Raw genomic sequence first — 15093 nt, forward strand, 5'->3', positions numbered from 1 at the left:
CCGAATATCCCTCACCAGGTCCTGATGCGTGGAGTAGTGCCCTCGCGCTGTGCAATGGGGGCCAGGCCTGGCAGGGGCAGGTGTCCGGGACAGTTAAGTGAATGGGGGAGGGGCGCGTCAGAACAATAAACTTTAATTGAACAGAACACTTGGTCGGCAAACACAACGGATCACAACAGCGAGGGGAAGGCGCCGCGCCCCACCCAGCACTCTCCTGCGGTGCACGTGCCTGTGGGCCACACTCACCACGGGGCTGGGCGGGAGGGTGGCTGTAGTGCCACACCCTCCGCTCTGGAGAGGGGCCTGCCTGCCCAGGAGCTTGACTGCAAACTGCTGCTGCCTGAGTAGAACAGACCCACCTTGGACTTCTGACTTCACAAATGTTCCTCAGACGCTTCTTGCAGTACAGGGAGTTGCCAACCAAACTATTCAAACATGGCAGCCCTTAGTGCTTCTCAGCAGAACCCCCAGGGAACTCTGGGGACGTCCTTCTTCTGTAGGGACAGAGCTCTGCAACCTGTGTTACCAGATTCCACACTTGCTCCCCTGGAGCGCTGGCCAGGCTCCCGAGGGGCAGCTCAGCCCAGGCTGCCCCCTGAAAGCTCAAGGAGCATCCTGGCTCCCCAGAAGGCGTCGCTGGAGGTCTGGCCATCGGGCCACTGCACCTGGAATGCCAACACAGCATCACACATGGAGGTGCCCTCTGTGGGCTCTGCCTTCCCATCCGGGTCACCCTGATCCTGGGACCCGCCCCCTCTGGACTCCGCCCCATGGCACCTGCCTCCAGTTCTCATTCCACCGAAGTCCAGCCTCGAGGAATCCCTGCCCCATGTTCAACTCTGTCCATTTTATTCACTCCAAAGTCCCAAGCTGAGGACCCAGGAGTTAGGAGGGAAACCCACGGTACCTCATAGGAAGGCCTCACCTGGCTGGAGGGCATGGGCTGGCCCAGGTCCATGGCCGGCACGGGGCCAGGGAAGGCAGGCGGGGCCGGGGCCAGCTCCGGGGGGCTGGAAAAGGGACAGTGTCAGGACAGGCCCTTTTCCAGGCCCTGTTTGAGGCTCACACTGTTTACTGTGAGCGCCACACCCTGAGAGCTTTCTGCCCATCAGAAGCCCTTCCTGGTGCCGGACTCTCTTTTGGGAACGGCCTCCTCCTGCAGGGCCCTCAGGTGTGCAGGGTGCTGGAGGGGCCTGTGTGACACCTTGAGCAGGTGGCTCAGGTAGTCAGAGAGCACATCAGCGCAGGCTCACGGAGGACGGGATGGTAAGCAGAGATGTGAAGGAAGAAAAGGAACAGGCCTGAGGTGTGACGGAGCCCAGAGGTCCTTAGGACCAAATCCGGGGAGGCGGCAGGGGACGCAGATGCAGCCGCTCGGGACAATATCATGCGGTCCCTCAAAGTCAGACCACACTCACCCTGTGACCTACTCATCCCACCGCCACGTGCACATCCCCAGAGACACGAGGGCAAACACGCAGGCCACCACGCGTCGGGAACGTGCACAGCAGTCCCAAACCAGGAGCTCCCAGATGCCCGCCAACAGGTGACGACAGCCCACACCAAGGGCTCGGCCTCCGCCATGAAGAGGAAGGGGTGCGGACACACACGGCAGCAGGGGCAGGTCTCACAGGAGTCAGGCTGAGTGGAAGAAGCCATACCCCAAAAAAGAGTCTACGCTGTATGAGTTCACTTATATGGAACTCTAGAAAACGCAGCTAAAGAAAGCAGGCCCTCGGTCCTGGGGTGGCAGGGGTGGGAAGAGCCCCGTGACCCATGACTAGCAGCACAGCTATGGTTTGTAGGATACGTAAGTCACGCTCGGAAAACTGTCCTGTGCACCGTCTAAACATGTTGGTTTACTTTATGCCAACTACATCCCAATGAAGCAGTTTTTAAACAAGGAATCAAGGTTACCAGATCAAAGCAAGGATGAGCTGGGGCACTGGAGTCCAAGGGTGATACAGCCAGTGGAGGGGCCCAGCAGGCCATGAGCGGCCCTGTGGCTGTTCTGTGTGGCTCCCGGTCATAAATGGAAAAGTGAGTCCATCAGCATGGTCTGAATTTTCCCACCATCTGGCTGTTTCCACAAGCAGAGCCTCTGACTTGGGAGGCTCCTCCCCTTCTCTCCCATGTCCCCCAGTAATTCTTCCCTCACTGGGTACCTGGCCTTCTGCTCCCAGACTTGGGAGACCCCGAACCCTGGGGACCCTGTCCTGCGGTCCCCATCGTAGATTCCCTCTCCACCGGAGGACCCCTGGCCCGACATTGCCTCCTGTGAAGCCTCTGGACGCTGCCATGGCTGTCCCAAGCCCCTTTAAAACTCCAATTTGGAATATACAATCAGGATCTTGATGCTGTCCAGAAGCTAAAAGCCTTTGGGGAAAAGAAAATGCCTGAAAGAGGCTGCTGGGGCCCAGGGAGAGCTCTGGGGACGCGTGAAGGCCTAAGCACCACCCCAGAACGGACGCCCGTATCTGCTCCAATGCTTGTCTGAGGGAGAGAGTACCACCTTCTTTCAGTAGATGTAGGATGGGGGACTGTTGAGGTTTCCAGAAATCCATAAGGAAAGGACGCACTCTGCACCGTTGGAGATGGTGAGTCTGTGCACCAGGCACCCTGCCCACGGCCCGTAGGAAGTGTCACCTGAGCCCTGTGGCTCTGCAGCTTACCTCTGGGTGAGGGTGAACTCGGGAGCCTGCAGTGGAAGCCGGGGCACCAGGAAGCCGCTCGCCTGTGGCTCCGCTTGGCCACCGCTGGTACCTGGACCCTCCTCCAGGTATGTGCTCCGGGCGTTGCTGCTGGGAGGGTCAGCTAATCCTGCACGGGAAGCAATCCCACAACCCAGTGCTGGGGGAAGGGAGCACCGTCTACGTGCAGCACAACACAGGCCTCCGTGGAGAGGCAGCCCCCAGCCTCGGCTCCTGCGCTGAGGGAAAACAGCCACCACTGCTGATTTCAGTGGCCTCTGCAGGCTCCCAAAAACCAAAACAAGGTCAAGTTTTGCTGACCTCAAATTTCCCTTTGTCATTCTAGATCTCATGCCAGCCCCAGTGCCAAACCAAGACTCAGCACCCCAGTCCGCCCTACGCCCACCACGGCTGTCTGAGGAGACCCCGCGGTGTCCCCCGTTCACCACAGGCTGGCCCAGCCCACGGCCATTGCCCCCCCTTTCACCTTGGGTTTCACCATGATTTCACTGCAGTGCCAGGTGTTACTGCCTTCCCTTGCCTTTTTTCTCTACTTAAAATATTGTAGAAAATCTCTCAGCGTGTCTGTCTTTCACCCTAAAAGGCAAGCCCCTGTGGACGTGATCAATTCTGGGTCGACAGACGTTTAGGAGCAAAGTGAGGTAAGAAGGAAGGTCCATTGCTGCCCTAAGTCTATCCAGGTGGTAAAACTAGCATGCATCCCCGATCTCAGACCCCAAACAACAGTCCTCCCTCCTGTCTGCCAGAGCCGAGATCTTCCTAACCATTTGGTGCATGACTCTAGCTCCGCCTTCTGCTGTTTCCCCTTTCCTGCAGAACTTTACAGATAGTCTGAGGTCCAGGAAATATGGTTAACTGCTAATTTGAACATTTCCAGTTTACACAGAATAGATCAGTGGGTTTTATCTTCTTCCTCCAAGAAAAACAGAAATAAAAAGCCCGAAGCCTAGAACAAAGGGAGTGTCATGGGAAGGGTAATTGGCAGGTGGGAGATGTCCATGTTCTGCAGATGCAGGGCACAGGTCTGATCCCATGGTGGGGGCTGTCTGAAGGGAAGCTGGGGCATAAGCAGGGGCCAAGGACCCTGAGAGGTTTGCAGGGAGGGAGGGAAAGCAAGGTGCTCAGGCAACCAGCAGGGAGCTCTCCAATTCCCAGAGAACACACCCCTCACATAGGCTGGACACGGTGTGAAGACCAGCTTCCCTCCTCCCAGTATGAGGCTGGCCACTGCCCATCCCAGCTCCAGCCTTGTTAGTAAACATGGACAGGAAAAGGTCTCTGAAATCAAAGACCAAAGACCAGATGGAAAAGCTGCCTCAGAGAAATGAGTCTCCAGGCTCTTCCTCTTTGGGGCACCTCTTCCTCCTCTGTTCAAGGAAGGGCCTGAATCCACAACCCCAACATTCCCCCCTTCAGGCAAGAAAGCACATTTTCTGAAACTACTAACTAGGATACTCGGAGAAATATAAGATACTGCATCTATAAAAAGTAATATAATCGGGGCTTCCCTGGTGGTGCAGTGGTTAAGAATCCACCTGCCAATGCAGGGGACACAGGTTCGAGCCCTGGTCCCGGAAGATCCCACATGCTGCAGAGCAACTAAGCCCGTGCGCCACAACTACTGAGCCTGTGCTCTAGAGCCTGCGAGCCACAACTACTGAAGCCCATGCACCGAGAGCAGATGCTCTGCAACCTCAACGAGAAGCCCGCACACAACGAAGAGTAGCCCCCGCTTGCCACAACTAGATAAAGCCCGTGTGCAGCAACGAAGACCCAACACAGCCAAAACTAAATACATAAATTTATTTTTAAAAACTTATTAAAAAAACAAAAACAAGTAACATGATCTATGAAGAAAGGAAAATCAGAAATAAGAAAAGAGAGCTTGGGGAACTTCCCTGGTGGTCCAGTGATTAAGACTCCATGCTCCCAATACAGGGGGCCCAGGTTCAATCTCTGGTCAGGGAACTAGATCCCTCATGCCTCAACTAAGAGCCTGTAGGCGACAACTAGAGACCCCACGTGCCGCAACTAAGACACGGCACAGCCAAATAAATAAATAAATAAAATTTAAAAAAAAAGAAAAGAGAGGTTGGAGTTCTCTTAAAATGTATAATTGTCAAAATATCAGAAGACAAAGTTTAAGACAAAAGCACATACAATAAAAAAGAAATTTTTTAAAAAAGGTAAGCATTTTGGGAGATTGGTCCAGGATTTCCAACATCCAAATAACATTTGTGCTCTAAAGAGAGAACTGGAAGGAGGAAACTATCAAAGAAAATCACAAAAAGTGCCCAGAGCTTAAAGAATACCTTGTTCTCTGGTTCTTTAAATCGAAAAGCTTAACAACAAAGTGAATTCAAAAGACTCACACCTGGGACCATCACTGTGAAATTTCAGAACACCAAGACTTCAAAAATAAACAGCTCCAATAAAGGAAAAATACGTGAACATCAGAATGACATCTAACTTAAAATGACAACATTGGATGCTATAATTGGATGCTATGTTGCTTTCAAATTTCTAAGGTAAAAAGTATTTTAAACTCAGAATTCTGTCCCTGACAAGTCATTAATCAAACTTGAGGGCGGATTAAAGACAATTTCAGAAGATGCAAGGAAACAGACACTACCTTGCAGGCACCCTTTCTTATAGAGTTAATTAAAGACATTCTCTAACATAACAAGAGTCAAGAAAGAAAGAACAAGCCTTGCAATTAAGGAAACGCTGAAGCAAACCCAGGGAAGCAGTTAAAGGTGCTCCTGGGATGACGGCTCCACACCGGACTGGGAGCAGGAAGGAGGCCCTGGCAGCAAGTCTTCAAAGGGGATGCTTAAGACACTGCAAGAAATTAGGAATGTGATAAAAGCAGACAATGTAAGGAAAAAGGGAGGCAATGACAAACTACAAGACGACCTGTATGGGACCACAGAAGACTAAGAAATTTAGGTGACAGGCTGAGTTCAGCGCCAACATCCTCCTTAGAAGCTGGGATGTCACAAGATGCTATCGTGTTTGGTGCACGAAATATATACCTGAATACGTATTCTTCAAAGGTATTTATAGCGACAGTTACAACTAAGGAAGAAACTAGGAAGAGAGAGCTAGAGGTCTGAACAGCTCAGCCCTCCTCCGTTGTAGCAGATGTTGACTGGTTAGTTACAGGGACTGGAGTACAGGGGTGGCAGCCATTTCATTTCATTTTAACTCTTTCCTCACCATCTTATTTTTTAGTCACATGCACATTTTATTTTGAAAACAAAAATAAAATGAAAACTATCCAGGCTGTTGGTGGGAAGAGCCTGTTCCAACTGCACTGGTTTGGGGTCTAATCAAATATAAGAGATTCAAGCAGAAAGTCCTGGCCCCTCAAAATTCTTCCCCGTCAAATAACATACAAGCAGTTGAAGCATCTGATGTAGAAACACATAGTCTGTCTAGCATAGACCCACCTGTGGGGCTGGCCTCACCAAGGGCGGTGATGGACACAGCCAGAGGAGCATCTGCAGGGCGCATCGTGAGGTCCAGCCCGTGACTATGGATCAGTGGCCTAGTCTGGAAGGAAACTTCCTTGGAGGATTCCAGTGCAAGAGATGTCAGCCACGACACGGGGGCACCCAGAGAGGGGTCCAGCATGTCGCTGCCAGCAGCCAGAGGGCAGAAACCAGAGCCAGGGAAGACGGGAGGAAGAGTGGCAGGATCGTGGCTAGGCCCCTCCTGGTACATCTCACCACCCTGCAGAGACCTGGGGAGCAAAGTGAACACCATCCCTCAGGCTGGGGTAGTGGGGCCTGGGAGGAGATTCCAGCCCAGTTTGGGAATCTGGGTTCCGGACTCAACACAGCCACAGATGGCTGTGGGGTCCACCCCAATCACGCTGCCTCCACAGTTCTCCCTGAGGCTACAAGGGTTCCAGAGACACAAAAAATACTATCCCTGGAAACCTAAGATACATTAGCAGTTTATTTACAAAGCCCTTCAATGAAACATTGCTCCACAATATTGAAGGCTGAAAATGATTAGCAAGAACCTAATAGGTGAATGATTAAATGAAGGTGGATCTTAAAGGAGTGTTAGGCAGCAATCAATAATTTAAAGAATTAAAATATTCCCCAAATGCTCCCTGTGTCTCAGATGGTGCTCCTGGGCTTTTGTTAACAACCCCCCCGCCCCTGTAATCTGTGTAATGACATGCGCGGCAGGGTCCATCACTATCCCCATTTCACAGGTAAGAAAAAGCAACACTGAGAGGTCACGGGAACCTGCCTAAGGCCACACACCTGGGTAGTGCCAGCCTGGACGTGAGGTGCCAGCCCAGGTAGTGTCAGGAGAGATGCTTAAAACACAAGTGTAAATGGAAAAAGTGGGCACCGCTTGATGTTTACGCAGACGTGGACCTGGTCCCACACTCAGACTCAGTCCCGCTGCTGCCGGCACTTTCTTCACAGCAGTTTGTGCGGCACCACAGGGGCAACAGGGTGAGGGAAAGCGGTTAGGCAGGGCCTGGTCTGTAGCAGGAACTCAAGAAATGTTGGCTGTTACTAACCTAATGATATACCAACCATACCAAACGCTAGAGAGAAACAGACCACGAGGACAGCGGGTTTGCCTTTAGGAGATAGGTCTGCACGTTTTTCTTTCTGTTTTCCCCAGTCACCAAAATTTACGTGAAGTCAGGCTGTGAGTCAGGCTCCAGGGAACAAGTTTGGAGTCCATGACGTGGGCTCCTTGCCAGTGGCTCCCCTGTACCTGGGGTCTCAGCTGAATCTGCCCTCCGCCATCACTGAGCTGGTCCCAGTGCCCGGCAGGCATTCCTACGCCCACTCCAGGCCTGGTCTCCCACTGAAGATGGGGAATTGAACAGGGAACGGTCCCATGGCCCACGTGGGTGGCAGTACCTGGGAGCCAGTGACTTTGGCATGGTCTCGTCTCCAGAGAAGTCTGGGGCCAGGACCAGTGGCTCCCACGGCCCTTGGGTGGTCTCCTGGGTCTGTACAGACCCACTTTCCTCAGGTCCTGCTAAAAACCGATCAGACAGGAGGAGAAGCTGGGTGATGCTCAGGGTCCCAGCTTCCTTCCCAGCAGGTTAAGAACAGCCACGCTGGCTGCCCAGTATTCTTTGTTTGTCCCCTGATCTGTCTTTGGTCTGAACCAACACCCGTAATTAGGAACCCAGAACACCCTAAATTCTAGTGCTTGGCTCCCTTCCCACTGACTCCTGGCCCTGGCCGCAAAGTAACCTCTCAACGCAAAACGCTGCTGCAGCCCCACCTGGGCCCATCCTGAGTCCAACCTGACCCTCAGCTTCAGCGATCTCGCTTCCCACAGGGTGAAGTACCAAACGTGCAGGCTGGGGCTGGCGGAGAGGACCCTGTCCTGTAACCAGTGACCCTACCTCGGCCTAGCCCTAGACACAGGTTTTGGGAGAGGGGTCACTCACCCGACCACTGAGGCCTGTCCACGCACCCAGAGCCAAGGTGGGGCTGGCCTGTGGGCTGCGGGGGGCTCGGGCCGGCCTCCCTCGCGGTGCGGTCCTCCGCCGAGTCCCGGGCTAGCGCCGCGCGCTGCACAAGGGCCCTCTGGCGCCGCCGGTAATTGGCGAACCAGTTGTAGATCTGCTCAGTGGTCAAGCGCGTCTCCGAAGCCAGGTCCTCCTGCGCCGAAACAACACGCCGCTTGCCCAGCCCGCTCCTGAGACGCGGGGCCGGGACCAGCGGGCCGGGACACAGGGCGGCCGGGGCATCATGCGGGCCGGCGCCGTGGCCTCTGGCCTTGTTCCTCCTCAAGCCGCCGCCCGGCCGACAGCCACTCGCAGCCGGGAGGGCTCGGCAGGGCTTGCAAACCGGACCCTCCCGAGGCGCCACCAAACCACTGACCGCCCGCCCGCCGGGCCGGTGCGAGAGCGCGTCGGCCTCGACCGACCCTGTGATCAGGCACCTGTCCTTCCTCAGGAGCCAGATCCGAACCACCACGGGCCACAGCACGGAGCTCCAGTAGGGCTCCGCTGATTGGACCCGGAGAGAAGGGGCGGGGCGATCACTGGGAGAGCCCTGCTGATGATTGGACCCGGGAGAGAGGGGGCGGGGCGATCATTGGGAGAGCCCCGCTGATTGGACCGGGAGAGAAGGGAGCACGCCAGCTTTATGAGCGGCAAGGCTCTTCCTGCTGCCCCCTCCACCTGCTCCCGAGAGCTCACCCGTGCATCCCTCCGGCTGGAGTCCCAGCCGCGGTAAGTGCTCAGTGAGCACCTGCTGAAGCCACACTGGATGACGGGGTATTAAGACTGCCGTGATGAAACTAACCCCGCCACGTGTGCAGGTGGCTGCCAGCCAAAGAGCGCCGTCCCCAGAGCAGTTCAGGGCAGGCGGAGAGCGCCAGCGCCCTGGCAGATAGGCCACTGGGGAGGCGGGGAGGTGCGGCTGAGGATGCGGGTCAATCCCCTAAGGGTGGTGATGTCACCTAAGGGTGGGAGTCCCCTAAGGACCGGGGAGGGTAGGCTAAGGGGAGGGTTGCCGGGCCTCGCTCTCATCTGCTCTTACCCGCTCGGCCTTGCTGGGGTTGGTGCTCACACCCGAAGCAAACTCCTGCAGCTTCTGGCGAACTTCTCTGGGGAAGTTCCGGCTCTTGAGGCCGTCAGGGCAGAGGGAGGCGGGCGGTGGGTTCCTGGATGAGAACAGTGAGACCCCTGGCTTCTTCTGTTGTACCTGCTGTGCTCCCCTGGACTTCCTGTCCTTTCACTGGCCACCCACCTCCCCTGCAGGACTCTGTGCTGCAGTCCCCGGGTCCATCCCCTGAACAAGGGTGGGGTCTCGTGTTGCCTGGGCCCACACCCCACACTTTCACCAGGGTTTCCAGTACCACTCACTGACCAGTGGCCATGACTGTTAAAGCTGGGGGATGAGGGTACTGAGGTTGGTTATGCTACCCTCTTTACTGAGTGTATACTGGAATTTTTCCAAAAGAAAAAAGTGACATATAAGCAAACAGCACCGGTCTATACAAGATTTGCTAGCCAAATGCCAATTGAACAAACCCCCATGAACATCGAAAACACACCCCACACATCCCAGTGGAGCTCAATCTCCTGCTCCCCACACCGTCCCCCAGCCCATCCTGCGCATCCCAGTGAGAGACCACCACGTCCCTGCCAATCAGGCCAAGAGCCCTGCAGCCAGGTTTATTCTCTTTACCTTCTCCAGTACATTCAACCTATCGTTAAATCCTCTAGAGTCAATCCTGACACAACCCTTTCCCCAGCCATGGCCACTCCCAGAAACTCCAAGAACCTCCCACCTCTGCTCCTGCACTAACCACCTGCTGTGACTCCAGTGTCACCCCTCCTTATGCCCAGAGCACGCCTTCCCTGTGCTCAGGCCTCCCCCAGGCTCAGCCCTGGGCTGCAGCCCGACCACAAGCAGAGGACCAGTGAGTCACAGTCCTCTACTGAACGAGTTCCGTCTAGCATTCCTTGCTCTGAATTACAGGATCTGCTTTGTTTCCTGGTCTACTGTCCATCATCCACACCCGCAGGCAGCTCCAGGACAGCAGGGCCCCAGCACCTCTAGTAACGCGCAGCAACCAGGGGCCTCTTCACAAACACTGCATGCTGGTCCCCAAGGCATTTACTTTGCTGAGCCACCCTCTGGCAGGCTGTCAGAGCCTATATGGAGGGACCTGACTGCATCCCTGAAGACCTCAAGGCTGACTAACTGCTGGGCTTTGAGGGCATATCTGGCGCGCACCGTGAGAAAAATTCCGTCTGATCCAAAAGGAATCCATCTCTTCTTCCATCAACCAGGCCCATGGCTCAGAAACTCCTGTCACTTGGGCTTTCAGGAGCTCAGAGCAAGACCTGCAGCTCCTCCTGGCCAATGGGGGACACCCAAGGTCAAGAACAAAGGCTCTCCAGTCTCGATGTCTAGGCTGGAATCCTGCCTTTGCATCTCTGTAGTGTGTAACCAGGTAAGTGACTAACTTTTCTGTGCTTTGGTGTCCTCATCCACGAACGGTGATGATGATAACTAGTAGTCGTAACGTGTACTTAGTGCTGATAATGGTCATCGTGGTAATTATTATCAACATCCATCCAGCAGCCACCGTGTACCAGACGGCCTTCTAAGCGCTATGTGTATCTCATGTGGTGCTTGCAGACCCTCACATTTCTCTCTCTTTTAACGGTCCTGCAGCCCTGAGGGGCCGTGCTGGGATCTGCACCTGCAGAGCCTGACCATGGGCATTAGCTGAGCTGAGGGGCACCCATCCTGCAGGAAGCGAGCGAGGTCAGGGTGCCCACCTGCCGCCTCCCTCACTGCAGGGCCCTCACCGACAGGCAGTGGCTCCTGCTGCAGCTCCAGCTTTCGGCCTGGGTCCTGGGAACAGCTCCCCGTCCTCGCCCTGCGGGCACAGGTCGGAAAGCGTCCCCACAGCCAGCCGAGCGGTGGAGAGGAGGGCACCTGCTGCTGTGGAGCTTATTACCCTCTGTCTATCACTGCTTCCTCTTATCTCCCTGCCTCTACTCACCTAAGTCCTTCTGTGGTCTTGGAGGGCAAATCCCTTGGGAGCCCCGGGGAATAAGCACCAGTAAAGGCTGGTGCATACCTCTTCCTGCACCGGAACTTCTGCACCGGGGTCAGCGTGGCCACGCCGAGCCTCTTCATGACCAGACGGTAGTGGATGTCATTCCAGAGCTGCACCAGCTTCAGGCTGCCACCCGGCACCCGGCATCCCTGTGGACAAGAGCCTGCTGAGACCCGGCACGCTCGCCTGCCCCGGAGCCCCGCCGTAGACCCAGACTGACCGCTAAGAACATCCGCTCGCTGGTGCCCCGCGGCGAGGGCACAAGTCCCATGGCCGGGCTCCTGTCCCCAGCAGGCCCTCCCACGAATGGAAGGTGGGCACAGCTCTCCCTCGCCCCCCAGGTGAGGGCCAGGCAAGGGGAAGGCCAACTCCGGGCTGTGGCCATAGCACCCAGAGGCCGAGCCATGCTGAGAACCACGTGGTCAGGTCTGAGCGGCCTGAGGCTTGATCCCCATCCTGCGTGAAAGGCCTTTCTCTCCCACCAGCAGGGCGGGCCCCTGGGGCTCAGTGAGTTCAATCTGAGCTGAGGGGGATGAAGGGGTCCCGGTCTGTGCCAGTGACAGCTCCCCAACTCAGTGTGGCTTGGTCATGTAACCAGACTTTAGAGATGGCCAAGGACGCTGAGTGAGGGCCTCCCCTGGACACAGCCCCTGTGGTCAGTATGTGGTTCGTGCCTCTAACCCCAGTGTTCTCAGGCCCATCTTGGTGAGGGAGGTGCTGAGAATCATTTAGCTTCCTCTCAACAACATCAGAAAAAGCCCATTTTGCTGGGCTGAGAGGCCTGCAGTCTCCTGCCAGGATGCAGACGTCAGCACAACTGTCAGACAGGGAACCCACTTGGAGCCTCCCCACCTGCAGGAGTGGCCCTTGGCGGGAAATGCCCTTTCTTGATGTGGTAGCCCCATCCTTTCTCTCAGGTCTCAGAACACATCACTTCCTCAGAGACATTTCTGGACCATCCTGAGTTACTCCCATCCCGGGAGTTTTTCATCACTGATGTCACGCTCACATTCCATCACTGACTGCCTTCACGGCAGCTACTTCAACTCTGTGTGTTCACCCATTTATTCTGACATTTGGAAGGCTGAGCCCTCTTATGTTCCAGGTGTTATGCTGGGTGTTGGGGATCCTTTAATGGGCAGAACTAACATGCCCCTGCTCCTGGGGCTTGCAGTGCAGGAGGGGAGGTGGATCACAGATCGAGAAATAGACAGGTTTCTAACCGTGAGCTGAGGAAGGAGCCACAGAGGGGGATGAGGGCTCCCTTAAGTCCTAGCTCGACGGGGTGACGTTTAAAGCAGAAACCAGACAGGTAGGAAGGCACCAGCCACACAGAGTGGTGTCCAGCCTCTGGCAGAGGGAACGGCATGCGCAAAGGTCAAAAGACAAAGATCTCGGGAGCTCCAGGAGAACGGCAAGCAGCCAGCACAGCCACTGTGCGGGAGCCAGGACGGGATGGCAGGCTCTGGGCCCGCGCCTCGGTGCGTACCGTGGTCCCATCTGCAGTTTTAAAACTGCCTCTGGCTGCTACGTGAAGACTAATAGAGGGGGCAGGAGAGGACACGGTGGCGGGGCGTGAGCGCCAGGAGGGTGCCGCAGGGCTTGGGGGAGAGGGAGCAAAAACAAAGAACTGGGCAGAGTTTAGTATCTTGAAGGTAAACTCAGCATGAGTTATGCATGGACTGTATTATGGACTGTATTATGGAGTGAAAAAGGGAAACACAGGCCCCCAAATCTCTTATTAAAACCTTTTGAGCCAGATGTATTTTGGAATTCAGAATTCCTCACACTTTAGGAAGTAACACAGGCATATACTACATAATTTGCACTATCCCAGTACGATCTAGGGCAGGAAGCATCCTGCCAGCAAACACCCCAGGATTTGGGTAACAAAACGTACTGCAGTAACATTAAGTGGATAAATAAAGACAAAAATAGTTTCCCATCAATGCAGCTCAGGTTTGATGCCAACTGAGTTGAGGTTCAAAGTACCACCGGAGGAGTGACAAAGGTACTTGTGGTCTCAGAGTTCCCGGATGCAGACCCGCAGCTAAGGGACTGCGGTCCTGGGTCTGTTTGATTGCTTGCCTCACTAACCGGAGTGCCAACTTTCCAAGCCAGGACCACTGGTCCAGGACCAGAGGGATCCGACAGATGGTCAGTTCTGTCTCGGGTTAGCAGGCAAGTTAGAACTTAGTACAGTGAGAGTGAACGGCCCTGGCTCGGCTTATAGCAGCTCTCCCCAGGCTCCTGCTGACTCCTGGGCACTTCTGTCATCTTCAGGCTGCTGTGGGCTGCTGCCCCTCTCCCCGCCCCACCCCGGTCCTACCTCTAGCAGCTGGCAGGCAGCCCGGTTTTGCTCCTGCTGGGCCAGCATGCTGGCGCACACCAGGGCCACATCCGCGTTGTCCAAGAGGTACAGGCGGAGCTGGCTGTCCAGCACGGCCGTGACCAAGGTCTGCACCTGGGCGGGATCGTCCTGGACCTCCCGGCACAGCCTGCCTGCGAGGGTCACCAGGTCCGCCAAGGGCAGGCCAGCACCTCCGCTTCCCCTCAGCAGCTGCAGGAAGCTCTGCATCCCGAGTCGGGTTGGACTTCTCTGAAAACAAGACGAAAGTCAGGACCACCACCAGCGCTGATGGGCTGACTGCACATCAATCCTCAGACCAACAATGCGAGGCCTCTCCCGCCACAGGTACTTGTATCATGGCAGCAGTGAGAGAGGGCGGCGCGTCAGGGCCCGCCAGACCTTCCTTGTAGTCCCCACAACAGTGTAGACCCTGGTGGTGCACCAAGGCCCAGCTCGCTGCCAGACTTCTCACTCCGCACGCCTGGAACCTCTATCTGGTGCCCTCGTGCCCCTCACCCGCCGCGCCACCTCTCTGTTTCCCCCACTTCTCACACCGCTTGTCACTGCATTTCCTCCTTCCTTCTCCAGGGTCTATGGGGGACAGGCCCACCTGCACTGGGGTCATCAGATCCCCCCAGCATCTGCCAGACGGAGAGCAAGGCCTCTCGGAGCGGGTGGGCAGAGCCGCGGGCCAGGGGTTGTGCAGACGCCCTAGGCGCTCCTTCGGAGGGGAGTCAGAGGCCCGCTGAGGCGGGACCAGCAAAATTCGCTTTTAACTATTTTAATTTGGGGGGAAAAAACCCTTATATTTGAAAACCACAAACATTTAAGGGTTGCTCTAGTCTGAAAAATTAATAAAATTAGAAAGAGAAGGGAGGAAGGAAAGAAGGAGGGACGAAGACAAGGAAACAGAGAAAGAGAAAAGGATGGAGGGTGGGAAGGCACCGAGACAAAGAAACGAACACGTGCCGGCCTCCGGCACAGTCCTGCTGCAGTTTGGGCTCCCTGCCCTCACATCGCCTCGGGCACCAAGCTTCCCGCTCTGCCCGGTGAGGGCACAGGCTGAGAGCTGAGGTAACCTGCAAAGGCCCGAGGGCGGGGGCCTGGCCAGACTGGCTTCCGTGCGGCCCGTTGCACCCCGAAAGCCCGCTCTGCCGCCCTCCCACCCCGACACAAACAGGTGAGCCACGGCAAGCTGGACCGAAGGCTTTGCAGTGTTCTAAAAAATTACCGTCTAACTATGCAAACAGACACCAAGTTTTAACAGCAGAGGGAGTTTTTTTTATGGCGATACTCAGTCGGCCCAGCACCGCAGGCATGACTCCCGGTCTGCGCCGGGTCCTGCAAAGCACCCGTGCGAGGCGCGGCCATAACGGGCGCCGGCAGCTTGCCAGCCGCGGCCGCTGAGGCGGCTGGCGATCGCTTTTTCAAACAGCACGTGCAGACCTGTGTCCA

The 15093-nt window shown here is 55.7% G+C and overlaps 1 protein-coding gene across 1 annotated transcript; it reads right to left on the reverse strand.

Moving 5' to 3' along the window:
* Positions 1–578: 578 nt before the first annotated feature.
* On the reverse strand, positions 579–13866 carry ANHX (anomalous homeobox; the record flags this gene model as incomplete). Its single annotated transcript, XM_082667139.1, has 9 exons — positions 579–665; positions 926–1010; positions 2673–2820; positions 6164–6456; positions 7610–7730; positions 8152–8365; positions 9251–9374; positions 11310–11437; positions 13618–13866. The coding sequence occupies 9 exons, from the start codon at positions 13864–13866 to the stop codon at positions 579–581; spliced, it is 1449 nt and encodes a 482-aa protein (XP_082523265.1).
* Between the last annotated feature and the right edge of the window lie 1227 nt (positions 13867–15093).

This window comes from Grampus griseus, assembly GCF_964374135.1.
Source record: "Grampus griseus genome assembly, chromosome: 12".
NCBI classification, from domain to species: Eukaryota; Metazoa; Chordata; class Mammalia; order Artiodactyla; family Delphinidae; genus Grampus; species Grampus griseus.